Source organism: Podarcis raffonei, chromosome Z (assembly GCF_027172205.1).
Source record: "Podarcis raffonei isolate rPodRaf1 chromosome Z, rPodRaf1.pri, whole genome shotgun sequence".
NCBI classification, from domain to species: domain Eukaryota; kingdom Metazoa; phylum Chordata; class Lepidosauria; order Squamata; family Lacertidae; genus Podarcis; species Podarcis raffonei.
Window position 1 is genome coordinate 47,022,736 of NC_070621.1, and position 12,799 is coordinate 47,035,534.

At 45.9% G+C, this 12,799-nt stretch overlaps 1 protein-coding gene across 1 annotated transcript in view; it reads right to left on the reverse strand.

The window, feature by feature from the left end:
- Positions 1-5,882: 5,882 nt before the first annotated feature.
- The window catches only part of CD40LG (CD40 ligand), a 33,963-nt gene continuing 27,046 nt past the window's right edge, over positions 5,883-12,799 (reverse strand). Inside the window, exons 3-5 of the mRNA XM_053373251.1 lie at positions 9,968-10,001; positions 8,327-8,383; positions 5,883-7,469 (exon numbers count right to left, since the gene is read on the reverse strand). Of these exons, the coding sequence (XP_053229226.1) occupies positions 7,096-7,469; positions 8,327-8,383; positions 9,968-10,001 (465 nt within the window). The 3' untranslated portion in view covers positions 5,883-7,095. The remainder of the gene's footprint in view (positions 7,470-8,326; positions 8,384-9,967; positions 10,002-12,799) is intronic.

Genomic DNA, 12,799 nt, shown 5'->3' on the forward strand with positions numbered 1-12,799 from the left:
GGTTATTTGAGGGAAGCCTTGACTGTTTAAAGTGGCATGATATTTCTTCAAATGTATGGTGTGGCCTCAGTCTCTCTCTCTCTTTGGATATGCAGAGCTTCTCTTCTAACAGGTCAGACCATTCATATATAGCCCTATATTGGCTACTCCAGGGCTCTGGAGACTTAGAGGCCGCATGTCCGTGTTTTGTATTGGCCAAAGGCAAATGTAGGCAAGGAGACAGACACAACTGTTTATACACACAGAGAAGACATGTACCGCTCACAGTTCAGAGACACAATCTAGCCAGGCAAAAGCAGTCAGGGAAGAAGTGAAGCAGGGCCAGCAAGGGACATAGCCTAGGGAGAGTCCTGATGGCCAGTTGAGGAGGGGGCACACAGGACCCCCGGACCTGAAGTTCCCCATTCCTAATCTGGACTCTCTAGCAAGGCCACTCCTTGGTCTCAGACTGAGAAAAAATGCCCCTGTCCTCCTGCTCCTTGTGAAACTGGATTTAACTGGATCCTTTAAAAAACAAAATATTATAGTCCTCATTGACTTGTATAAAGGGATGTGATAAATGGGGAAGCCACTGAGGACTGAGTGTGGCCATTGGTCCCTCTAGCTCAGGATTATCAGCACTGAATGAGCGGCTCTTTAGGGTTGCACTTGGAGGTTCCAGGAATTGAATCTGAGACTTTCTACATGCAAAGCAATGCTCTACTTTTGAATCTGCAGTCCCTTCCCTCTGCTGTCGGAAGGGAGTGCCTCTTCTAACAAGACACTTACTGGACGAAAGGTACTTCTGACAGCTAAAAGCAAGTAATACTTTTCCTCAGAAGAGTGCATTTTGTTGCAAGCTAATTTATGTAGGTGGAATCAAAGCAAAACCTGTCTGATTCAGTCGATTTTGTTGATCAGCTGATAGCCCTCGTGGTATGTTTCCTTTTCTCCTTTGACAGAGTATTTGCTGTTCACCTTCAGTGTGAGCACTGATGCTGAAGCGGTGTGTTGAGACTTAAAAAAATAAAATTAAAAACAGGATAATATATTCTGTGATCATAAGTGGGAAGGGAGATAGTTCAGATATTCACAACTGTGTGAGGAATGTTTAATGGAAGCTGGATGAATTTTCATCCAGCTCCATCTAGGATAAGAAGAGATTATAGATACTTAGGGAACACAGACTAAATCAAATGAAGAATGAATCTCCTTTTTGTATGTGCTCTTAAAGGAAATATTTAACCATAACAATATGCAAGCCAGCCAGGTCTGCCTATAATATAACCTGCACATTTCATTTATTTCCGGGTTCCTCAAAGAGTATTCCTGCTCCCTTTCCCCTGGCTTTATTTTATAATTGCTGACATAATTCCATTTTACCAATAGCACTATGAAACCAAACTTGGAATTTTAATGGTTGTTAACTGAGTCACCACAATGGCTGAACTCTGGCCTTCCTAATCCACTCACAAGTCAGCTTTTAGCAGGGAGGGGAAATCCTTAGCACTAGGTGACCCTAAACTTTGTAAGGGAAAGCACTTTTGTTGAAGCAGCTGGCACCATCTTGGTGCAGCAGAAGGGAAAGGAGGACACAGAGTTTCATGCCGTTAAAGGACTCAAGACTGGCTGTGCAAAGATTTGGAATATAGGACTCTGCCTTGTGCTGAGTCAGAAAATTGGTCCAACTTGGTCCATACTGGTCCATCTAACTTCTCCCACCCATTTCTTCTTCTTTCTTTTGAACATTGCATGAATGTGCATGTGTTTGTTTGCTCATTTGTCACCTTATAAAAAGAAACATTTTTAAAAGCACAAAACTGATCTAGGGGCTGGAGTGTCTTATTGACGTTACAGATACTGGTCAATGAGCCTTGTGCCTGGCCATCTTCTGCTCCCAACATGGCTGCACCATCTCCCCCAGCTCCAGAATGCAACCCTGGTGAAGAAGAGGCACATAATGCAATGACGGAACTGACACAGAGTCCTTGATGCTCCAAAAACATTTTTGTGTGTTTTCAGCTTTCGTTAACTTGAAAACGTAGCAGGTTCCTTCCCTACCAGCTGGGAGCAGAATTGTTAAGGAGCTGGATAAATTCTTGCTTAGAAAATCCCAGACTTTGTGCCAGGGCACACATCAGCAACGGGACCCTCCAGGTGGAGCACAGCTCCCATGAGCCCCTGCCAGCACAGGTGTCTGGCACAAGTCCATCTTAAAGGTAAAGAACCACAGGGAGTGGTGTCCCCCATCCCATTTCACTACCTGAGGCAAACCATGAATTTGCCCCCTTCTGTCCCCACCCCCATGGCCCACTACCCACTTCCAGTGCTGCCAGAATGCTCCCCTCTTGCCGAATTCAGCAAGAGTGGCTGGAGCAACCCAGCCAGATGGGTGGAGTATAAATAATATCTTCATTATTCTCCAAGGAGTTTCCGTGCACCTTCTCTGTCCCAGGGGCAGCAAGGCAAGCAGTAACGCAATATGCCACAACACTTCTCCTCTCGCCAAAATTCGGCAAGGGGGAGGGTGTTCCACTGGCGGCAGAAGCAATAGGGCAGGAGGGGCCCTGCCTGTTTTCATTTCCACTGCCTGAGGCGGGTGCTTCACCCTCACCTTTGGGCTGGCTCTGGCCATAAGAAGGGGGACCAGCTAGGGGAAGCCTTCAAACTTGCTTGTTTTCCATCATGAAATGTTGGAATTTGGATATCTTTTAGGTTGAGGTGCGCACTAGGTGACTGTGTGTCCTACTTGTACAGGGCACGCTTCTCTGCCTGCAGGCATCCTCTGCTTGAAAGGCTGCCTGATCCAAGACAGCAGACTGAGCAGACACAATATTCCCCTCCCCCGCTCATCATCTCATCCATTGGGGCAGTATGTATTGTATTTCTCTTAGGGTAATTCTTTCTAGATTTGCATCTATGCATATAATTTAGATTATGCAGGCATGTGTCTTCTTTCGCCTTTGTTTGTGGCAATGCAAAAGCAGGCAACACCCTTAGTCTCAAGGAGATTGCCTGCCCTCTTGTTTTGAGGACTAATATGTGGTTTCTTTATTTTTTTCTGAGTTATAGAGAGTGCCTACAGATTTGAATGTAGGAAAGCTGCATTATATAATTGAAGTCTGCTTAGCAGGTCCTGATACGGGCCATGCCAGCCTTCCCCAATGGTAGAACCCTCCAGATATCTTGGACAACAATGGTCATCAGCCCCATCAAGCTTGTCCAGAACATCTAGAGCAGGTGCAGGTATGGAAAGGTACCAGCTGATAGTGGTTTTCCAAGGCCCTAGTTGAGACTTTGCCAGCCCTGCTTACCTAGGCTCTGCTTAAGAAAGGCAACTTGGAGAGTGCCAGGGGATGAATCTGGAAACCCCTGTGTGCTAAAGTTAGGCTGCAGCCTCTCCCATAGATCCAGTTAAAAAAACACTGTGACCCACCCAACCACCACCCCAGGTGTCAAAAGTTTGGGAAACTCTGGTATTGCTATTCAAATTCAACATTTGCTTGCACTGTATGCACCAGATGTGAATAAGTGTGTGTGTGTGTGTGTGTGTGTGTGTGTGTGTGTGTGTGTGTTTTTAAGGAAAATTATGCCTGCAATCCTAAACACCCTTTCTCAAACAGAGGTCCCATTGAACTGAAAGGGACTTACTATGAATAAAACACCCACTGGATTGTGCTGTAAAAACAAAGAAGAATATGCAGCTATCATAAAGGAGCAGAAGCCATGTGTGAATCTGACTTCAGTGTTCTCAAAAATATAGATATATATTCTTTGTTTACAGCTCTTTGTAAATAGGTTCCTGTTGCATCCCACACATTAACCCGTTGCCTCTCGTGTTTCCTTCCTGTCATACATGTTCTTATTTTCTGTCACGATGACTGGTGCGTGTTCAACTTTTTCTAACCTGCTTTTATTTTGAGCAATTTTTTAAATTGTGGTTTTCAACAAAAATAAAAAAGGGTTTTAAAGAAAAATAATTTTGTGTGTGTGTGTGTGCTTTTCCTTACGACTTATCTTCCAATCTCTTTTTAATTTGTTTGCTTTTTAAAAATTGTTTAAATAAAAAACCCTAGTACTCATTGCAAAACGTCCACATTGATCCTGAGCTGAAATGGAAACAAGAACTATTTTTTAAAAAAGCAGGTGGCTAGAGGCTGCAATTCTATACCCGTTTGCAAAAGAAGGGATGCAGGTGGCGCTGTGGTCTAAACCACTGAGCCTAGGGCTTGCCGATCAAAAGGTCGGCGGTTCAAATCCCCACGACGGGGTGAGCTCCCATTGTTCGGTTCCTTCTCCTGCCAACCTAGCAGTTCAAAACCACGTCAAAGTGCAAGTAGATAAATAGGTACTGCTCTGGCGGGAAGGTAAATAGCATTTCCGTACGCTGCTCTGGTTCACCAGAAGTGGCTTAGTCACGCTGGCCACATGACCCGGAAGCTGTCTGCGGACAAATGCTGGCTCCCTCGGCCTATAGAGTGAGATGAATACCGCAACCCCAGAGTCGTCTGCGACTGGACCTAACGGTCAGGGGTACCTTTATCTTTACCTTTAAGTCCCAATGAACTCCCTGGTTCTTCCTTCTTAGCAGCTGTGCCTTGGACTGCACTGCACACAAATAAGCCACAGCAGTAGAACAACATGTTTTATTTAGACAAACTTCAGGTTCTTTTAAGAAGCACGACAAGATCTCAGGAGAGAGTAGCACAGAATATCATTTTCCATAGGTCACCTCCAACACAAAATTACTGAATTACGCATCTCTTTATCATCACTGCCTTTAAGGCAGATTACATAAGATAGCAAAATAAAGTCGGACTTGTTTAGAGTGGGATCATATGGTGTCTCGGAAGCTATAGGATGCATCATCAGGTCTCTCTTTGTAAAGACAGAGGATTTGTCTGCACTGTATATTTAAAGCATTTTCATATCACGTTAACTCCTGGGATTTCCCCCAAAGATTGCTAGGGACTAGTTTCTTGAGGGTGCTGAGAATTTTTAGGAGACCTTGTGTGTCACCCTCAGAGAATGACAGCTCCCAGAGTTCCCTGGGAAGAAGCGACTGCTCATTAAACCACTTTACATATGTCTTGTGGGTGTGCTGAGAGATAAAAAGTTCCAAAATCAGAGGAGATCCAATACGGAAAGGGTGGGGAACCTGATTTTAGCCTGGAGACTACATTCCCTATTGGGCAACCCTCTCGGCACCACATCCCAGCAGTGGGTAACCCTCTGTGCTTTGGATACAGCCCAGCAACGTTTTTCTGCATGTACATCTCTCCATCCAGCCAAGGAGGAGGTATTACTACAGTTCAAGGCAAGACACCCCAGCCAGGCAAATGAAAACTCAAGGGGAGAGTGAAGCAGCGTCAGTGAGCAGTGGGGCCTGGGGAGGAGGTATGGCCTTTGTGAAGCCCCCCAGGGGCCGGCAGAGAGGCCTGGAGGGCCACATCTGACCTCATGGCCTGTGGGTCTCCACTCCTGCAATACTGGACCTCCTGCTCCTTCTGCAGACACCCTGAAACAACTGGTATCAGAAGCCTAATGAAGGACCCAGTCCAGCAGTGAAGCTGTGCTGGCCTCCCCCACCCCCAAAGCAGGAGAGTGATTCAGGAGCTGGTCACACACACACACACACACACACACACACACCCCTGCCCTGGGGATGCAAGTAAAACTGTTTAACAATAGGGGAAGGTGCTAAAGGGAAGGAGGAGCACAGGAATGTGTCTCCATTGCCACTCCTGCCTTGCCAGAGAGTCTGGATTCCCAGCAGCAGCAGTTCCTGGACCTCACCTGTAAACCTCTTAAAATATCCACTTCAATCAAAAACCAATAAGCCAATAAGGCACAGCAAAGATGCGTCAGTTTTAAACTTTATCACCTCAAGAATTGAAGGCAATTTGAAAGAGGGATTGGCACTCATGGTCCATAAACTCATTGCACATATGACCTAGGCTAAATAGGTTTTGTAGGGTTTTATGCTTTTGAAAACTTGCCAAACCTCTTTGACCAGAGGTGACAATGGGGGCAAAAGAAGCATCTGAATATCTTGTGGGAAGTGAACCTTTTTCAAAACACTTTTAGTTCTTTTAGAGACTGTTTTCTCTTTCCAACTTAACTTGCAAAGGAGGAACTGCACTAAATTAAGCAAGGTTTCAAACATTGTTCACAAAAATTATAGGAAGGTCATTATAAAAAGACTGATCATTAAGTACACTCATACATTTGGGATGTGGGATTGCTATGGAAGATCTGCCTGAGCTCTCCGCACAAGACCCACAAGCCAGCATATACTGCGCTTTCTGCATGCCAGTTGCGACTTGGGATAGTGAGATGCATATCGTGGGATAGCTGGACTCGGGGGCATCCATAAAGTTCAGGAAGGGCTGCATGAGCATTGTCATCTGCAGCTCCTTCTGCTTGTGAAGTTCTCTTATTCAGTCAGATCTCTTGCACATAACATGCTCTTTCCTGTCTTGGAAAATAATGTTACACAACTCTGCATCATATGTACGTCAAGACCGTGACGCTAAAGGTGAGTTGGAAAATTGCTGCTTTTGCAGTGGTAGCTTCTAAAATAAGAGCTCAAAAGCTACAGCTTGATCAGTATTGCCTATTCTGACTTGCCATGGCTCTCCAGGCTTTCAAGTAGAGGTTTCCCCTCGCCCCATTCTGAGATGCCAGGAATGGAATTTAGGACCTTTTGCATGCAAAGCATGCACCACTCAGCTATGGGCTTTCCCCCATGATATGTGTGTCATGTCTGAAAAGTATGAGTTGCATTTTGATTTTTCTAACTATTTGGCTAGTAGCTCTGGAAGTGGAAGCAATGTGAAAAGCAATCCCAAGACTTGTTGTGCCAGCACACAAGTGCTTAGGATGGAGCGTATCAACAAGCCCAGTGCAACTTCTGACACCTGTGCTGCATCTGTTGAAGCCTGGCTTTCCAGTATTACATTTTGGTTCTGAGGAGCCATGCTCCAGCTCTCATTAATAAATAAAATAAAATATACAGGGTGGAAGGAAAAATAAAACAAAATATGAAGTGGGTTATTATAAATAGGATTTGGGGGACCAGCTTTGTTCAACAAAGCTCCATCTTCTCAGCCTCTCCTAGGATAGTTCAGACATACCGAAGTATGTATATCCATGGTCATAATTCACTCTAGATAAGTCCGTCACATTGACAAAGATGACATGACCTTCCTGGAGCTCAACAACTCTCCCTACATGAATTGACTGCAGGCTGCACAGATCATCTGATGTGCCGTGAGTCCCCACTCCTTTCAACAGCAGCTGATCTGCCTCTGATGGAAGGTTCAGATATACGTAGAGGCTGAATGATGCATGCGTCTCTGGCTTGGTGCAAAAGGCAACCTGGGAATAAATATAGTACCGTCCTCTTTTGCCAACTTTGATTTTCCCATCTTGGTATGAAAATGTGTCATTATCCATTGGAGAATAGGGTGGCCTTTTCCACTGCAAAACTGTGGGGAAGAAAAGATAGGCTATATTTATTCAAGGAGCATTTCTATCAGCACTGCTGGGCAAGTTCGTGCTTACCATTTCAGCTCCATAGCTCACTTCTCTCTCAGCCTCATGCTAATCTTCTCTGTATTGCTTCAGTTTTAGCATATGGGCTGCTAAAGTGAAGACATCCCACTCAGTATCACAATAATGTCCACTATTCCCAGACAGAGATATGTTGTCTCTAGGGATGGGCAAATCTTGTCATAAGGACATAGGAAGAGCCTGCTTGGATTAAGCCCATGGCCCATCTAGTCCAGAATCTTTCCCCCACCATGGCCACCCAAACGCCTCTGGGAAATGGGAAACCCAATGACCCCAAGCACAAGAACACTCTCCCATTCTGTGGTTTCCAGGAACTGGGATTCAGAACCATCACTGCCTCTGACCACAGAGACAGAGCAGAGCCATCCTGGCTAGTAGCCGTTGATAACCCTCTCCTCCAAGAATTGGTCACTGCCTCCTGCAGGAGTAAGTTCCGTAGTTTAACTGTGCACTGTGTGAAGGAGGACTTTTCTATTTTCTGTTCTGTATCTCCCAACATCCAGCTTCACTGGATGCCCACGAATTCTCGCTGAATTACTAAATGGGGCTAATTTCAAGAGTTCAGTGGGTAGAAGCTGACCCAAATTCCTTGTGAAGTATTTTCCTCTGTATTCAATGCTGAATGCATATTCAATTTCTCACATGAACAGAAGAAAAGGAGAGGAAAGTGTTGCTCACTTTGCTCCTCCACGTGGGTATGAGTGATAGACTTGCTCTTTCCGTCCCTCAAAAACCACACACTGATAGACTATCACAAACTCTCACTCCTCACCTCTCTTGCTGCCCTTCCAGCCAGCCAGGTGGATGCTCGCAGCTTGCCTTTTGTCACCTGGAAGAGAAACAGCCTCCATATGACTTTGCCCATGTTCATCTCATTTCGGGGCCATCATGCATGCAGGAAGATGCCCTATACCAGGGGTAGGCAACCTAAGGCCAGGGGGCCGGATGCGGCCCAATCGCCTTCTCAATCCAGCACGCGGATGGTCTGGGAATCAGCATGTTTTTACATGAGTAGAATGTGTGCTTTTATTTAAAATGCATCTCTGGGTTACTTGTGGGGCATAGGAATTCGTTCATCCCCCCCAAAAAAAAAAATATAGTCCAGCCAACCACATGGTCTGAGGGATGGTGGACTGGCCCCCTGCTGAAAAAGGTTGCTGAGCCCTGCCCTATACTGAGTCAGGCCATTGGTCTATCCAGCTGAGCATTATCTGACAGGCAGTTGCTCTCCCAAGATTTCAGACTGGTTCCCCTCCAGCCCTACTTGGAGATGCCCTTGAATATTCTGCATGCAAAGCTCTAATGCTGAGCTATGACCCCCTCCTTGAATTATGGGATTGAAGGTACAACCTAGGGGTGGACAAACCGATCAATCTGCTTTCTGTCAGTTTCTGATGTTTCCAGTATTAAATTGAGTCCCTCACATTAGCTCAATAAACAAATGCTACAACACTCAGTTGGTTAGGGCATGGTGCTGATAACGCCAAGGTTGCAGGTTCGATCCCCAAAGGGGGCAGCTGCATTTTCCTGCATTGCAGAGGGTTGCACAAGAAGATCCTCAGGGTCCCTTCCAACTCTGTGATTCTATGAACACCACCAGTCTCCTGCAGAGGAGTGGAGTGTGTGCAACATTGGTGTCAGAGAAGTAGCCCACTTTGGTAAGCATAGGAAGCTCTCTTTTCCTGAACCAGACAATTAGTTCCTCTGGCTTAGTACTGTCAACACTGGATAGCAGTTGGCTCTCTAGAGTTTTTTTTGGAGAGGGGAAGTTCCCCACCCTACCTGGGGATGCTGGGGATTGAACATGGGAGTTTCTGGGTGTGACGCAGCAGCTCTACCTCTGAGCTACAGCCCAGCAAGGTTTGCACAAACAAGAAAAAGTGGCCAAGTTTTCAGAAGACCAGCTTAGGTACGATGACTCAGTCTCCACCCAGAATGTGCAGAACAGATCACATTCACGTACCCTGCCTTTAAAGTGCATTTATACCATTGTAACAGTCATAGCTTCCCCCAAAGCAGGGGCAAAACTAGATTTTATTTCCCTGTAGCTACAGCTCTGCCTGAAGAATCTTGGGTACTGCCACATACTCCTGACAAAGCTACAACCCTGCAGTCTTAACAAAATACATCTCCCAGGATTCTTTGGGGGACGCCGTGTGGTTTAAATGTAGGGTCTGCAGATGTGACTAAGTGCATAGCCCACCCAACCCTCCTTCTTCAACTTGCTGCTTGAGGGGGTGGGAGAGTATGATTTGCCCCCAAATTACATCACCTCTTTTTTGGTGCTGGAGTTTTTAAAGTGTCATCTCCACCCCAGCCCTGGTGCTTCAGATTCTGCCAGGGCCCCCCCTTCCCTCCCTTTTTTTTGCTTTTTGGCCTATTTGAGTTTTCATTTCAAGAGTTCCTTACATACCTGTTCTCTTGGCTAGGAGGCTTTCTTGTTGAATCTAGAGCAATTTAAAGAGGCAGGAGATAATATTAAAAGAATGGCAGCAATACATGCTTCTCCAGTTATCAAAACCCAGGAGCAGCCAGCCAGCACTGCATCTCTGTGGCAAGCCCATTGTTACATTCCTCGCTCTCTCACCCTGAATACATTCCAAATAGGTAATTGTTTTTTCATCAGCAGAGATGCAAAAATGAGCTATTGTGTATCTAGACCAGCCTTCACTAACCAGCCATGGCTGTTCTGGCTGGAGCTGATGGAAGCTGTAGTTGAAAACATTTGGAAACATTTGAGTGAAGGCTGTTCTAGTTACTTTCATGTATCCCCTCCCTTCTGAAATACAACTGCTTCCTCTCTGCCCCCTTGCTGAAAAGTTTGATTCACACATTGGGCATCATCTTTCACTTTGCCACAGCTTTCAACTTCTCCTCTGTGGTTGTCCATCATCTCACCTCAGGCCCTTCATTTCTATGCAGCATCCCAAAGCTCTTATCACATGACCCCCCTCCTTAAATTCTTACACGGCCTTTGTTGTTCTCTCCTGGAACTAGGAAAGTTTCTTTTTCCTTCCTTGTCTTTGTTAACCCCTCCTTCAGGTGACATTCAGTTTGGCCACCTCCATTGCCCTCAGCTGCCCAGAAGATTCTGCTTTGCCTATTTCTCACTGACTGCAAAAAATAAACCCTTGTGTGTGGCAGAGCTACTGCTTACAAAGCAGATTTTCAAAAAGAAAGACAAAAGATTTTGCTTTTCTTGACTTTGCATGGTTAAAATGCTGGGAACAAGTACAGGAATGACTCAACAAGCTGAAGTAAAAATGAGGGTGCGAAAACGCAATGGGCATATTCTAAGAAGAAGCTGAGACACTGCAGGTTTCCTTGCTCATTAATACATATAAGGAGCTAATTTTAGAATTGTCAACTTTCTCTCTCTGACAGAGATCCTGCGCATTTGCAGCTGCCTGACTGGTGTGCATTCTGCAAATGACGCTTTTCTGCATTATTAATCTAAAAGCATGTCTCAACAGCTTAATATTTTGAAATCTAAGCCGTGCACCCTCCAACCCACCTCAATAAAACAGGATCATAAATAACAGGGTACAATATTGTTGGTCAGTGAAAGCTTGTGCAAAAAGACATCTGAAGCAACTCAGGACATAGGAAACACCTTTTACTTAGTCAAACTGCCTATCCATCTTGCTCAGTGTTATCTACACTGACTGGCAGCAGTTTTCCAGGGGCTGCTCCCAGCCCCACCTGGAGATGTTGGGGATTTGAAGTGGGGCCTTCTGCAGGCAAGACAGATGCCCTCCAAGATGAGCTTTGGCCTTTCCTGGCATCAATGAACATGTGATGCTTGCCATTGGTTGTGCTTTCCCCATCATTCCATCACCTCCATGGTGGGAAAATGTTTCTGTCCATCTATGTATGTGTGTAAGGAAGTCCCACTGAATTTAGCAGGGGCCTGATCCCAGGCAGATGTGCATAGGAACAGACCCCGCATTTCTGTGCATCAGACTGCTCAGGAACCATTAGCTGATTATCATTTGCTTGGGTATTGTTCTTTAAATGTATGGCATATATGCAGTCAGCGAGGACCCCTACGAAGGGGAAGGGCAGTGCTGGAGAGCAGGCAATGGGTGTGGATAAGGCTAAAGGACTGAGCCTACCAGACCCAAAGCTTTGTATCGCCACATTCAGCCTTGCTCAACCTTTTGGCTGTATAGCAGAGAGCAAGAATGGGGAACCTTGGTCTCAGGAGCCACATGTGGCCCTCCAGGCTTTTCTGCCTGGCCCTCAGAATCCTCCCTAGGCCACATATTCCACTGGTCCTGCTTCACAATCTGAGTGTTTTTGCCTAGATGGTCTGTGTCCTTGAACTCTGATAATGCCTCTTGCTTGCCTGGACAGAGAATATCTCTGTGTGAGTGTATATAGCACTACTGCCTCAAAAGCAAAATCTGCATTCATTGCTCAGCTTACTTTTGCCCTTAGGCTTGCCCATCACTGGCTTGTGGCCCTCAAAAGGCTATCCAAAAGGGAATGTGGCCCTTGGGCTGAAACAGGTTCCCTAGCCCTGGTGAAGAAGAGTAACCCAAAGATGCTAAAATTGCTGAATGGGTAGCCAGGTTAGTCTCTTGCAGGGGAAAGAAACAGGCTTGCAACACCTGACACATTTATTACAGCACATGCCTTCATGGATTGCAACTAAAAAGGGGGGGGGGTTAAAGGGACACAGGTGGCACTGTGGTCTAAAGGACTGAGCCTCTTGGGCTTGCCAATCAGAAGGTCGGCGGTTTGAATCCCTGGGACGGGGTGAGCTCCCATTGCTCTGTCCCAGTGCCTGCCAACCTAGCAGTTCGAAAGCATGCCAGTGCAAATAGATAAATAGGTACTGCAGCGACAGGAAGGTAAATGGTGTTTCCGTGCATGCTGGCTTCTGTCATGGTGTCCCATTGTGCCAGAAGCAGTTTAGTCATGCTGGCCACATGACCTGGAAAGCTGTCTGCGGACAAACACCAGCTCCCTTGGCCTGAAACCGGAGATGAGTGCCACACCCCTTAGTCATCTTTGACTGGACTTAACCGTCCAGGGGTTCTCTTATCTTTTTTAAAAAATGAGAAGTCACTAGCTTTCACAAATAAGGAGGGAGGGTCAGTCTCATTTTGCAGAGATTGTTGCCTATCAAAATCAACTAGACCGGTCCTGGACAGGCTTTAACCCTGTGGAGGCTGATTCACTAGGGTGAACAAGGCACTGCCCCACCAACCTCATTCTTCCCCCCTCCTGCCTGTCTTCT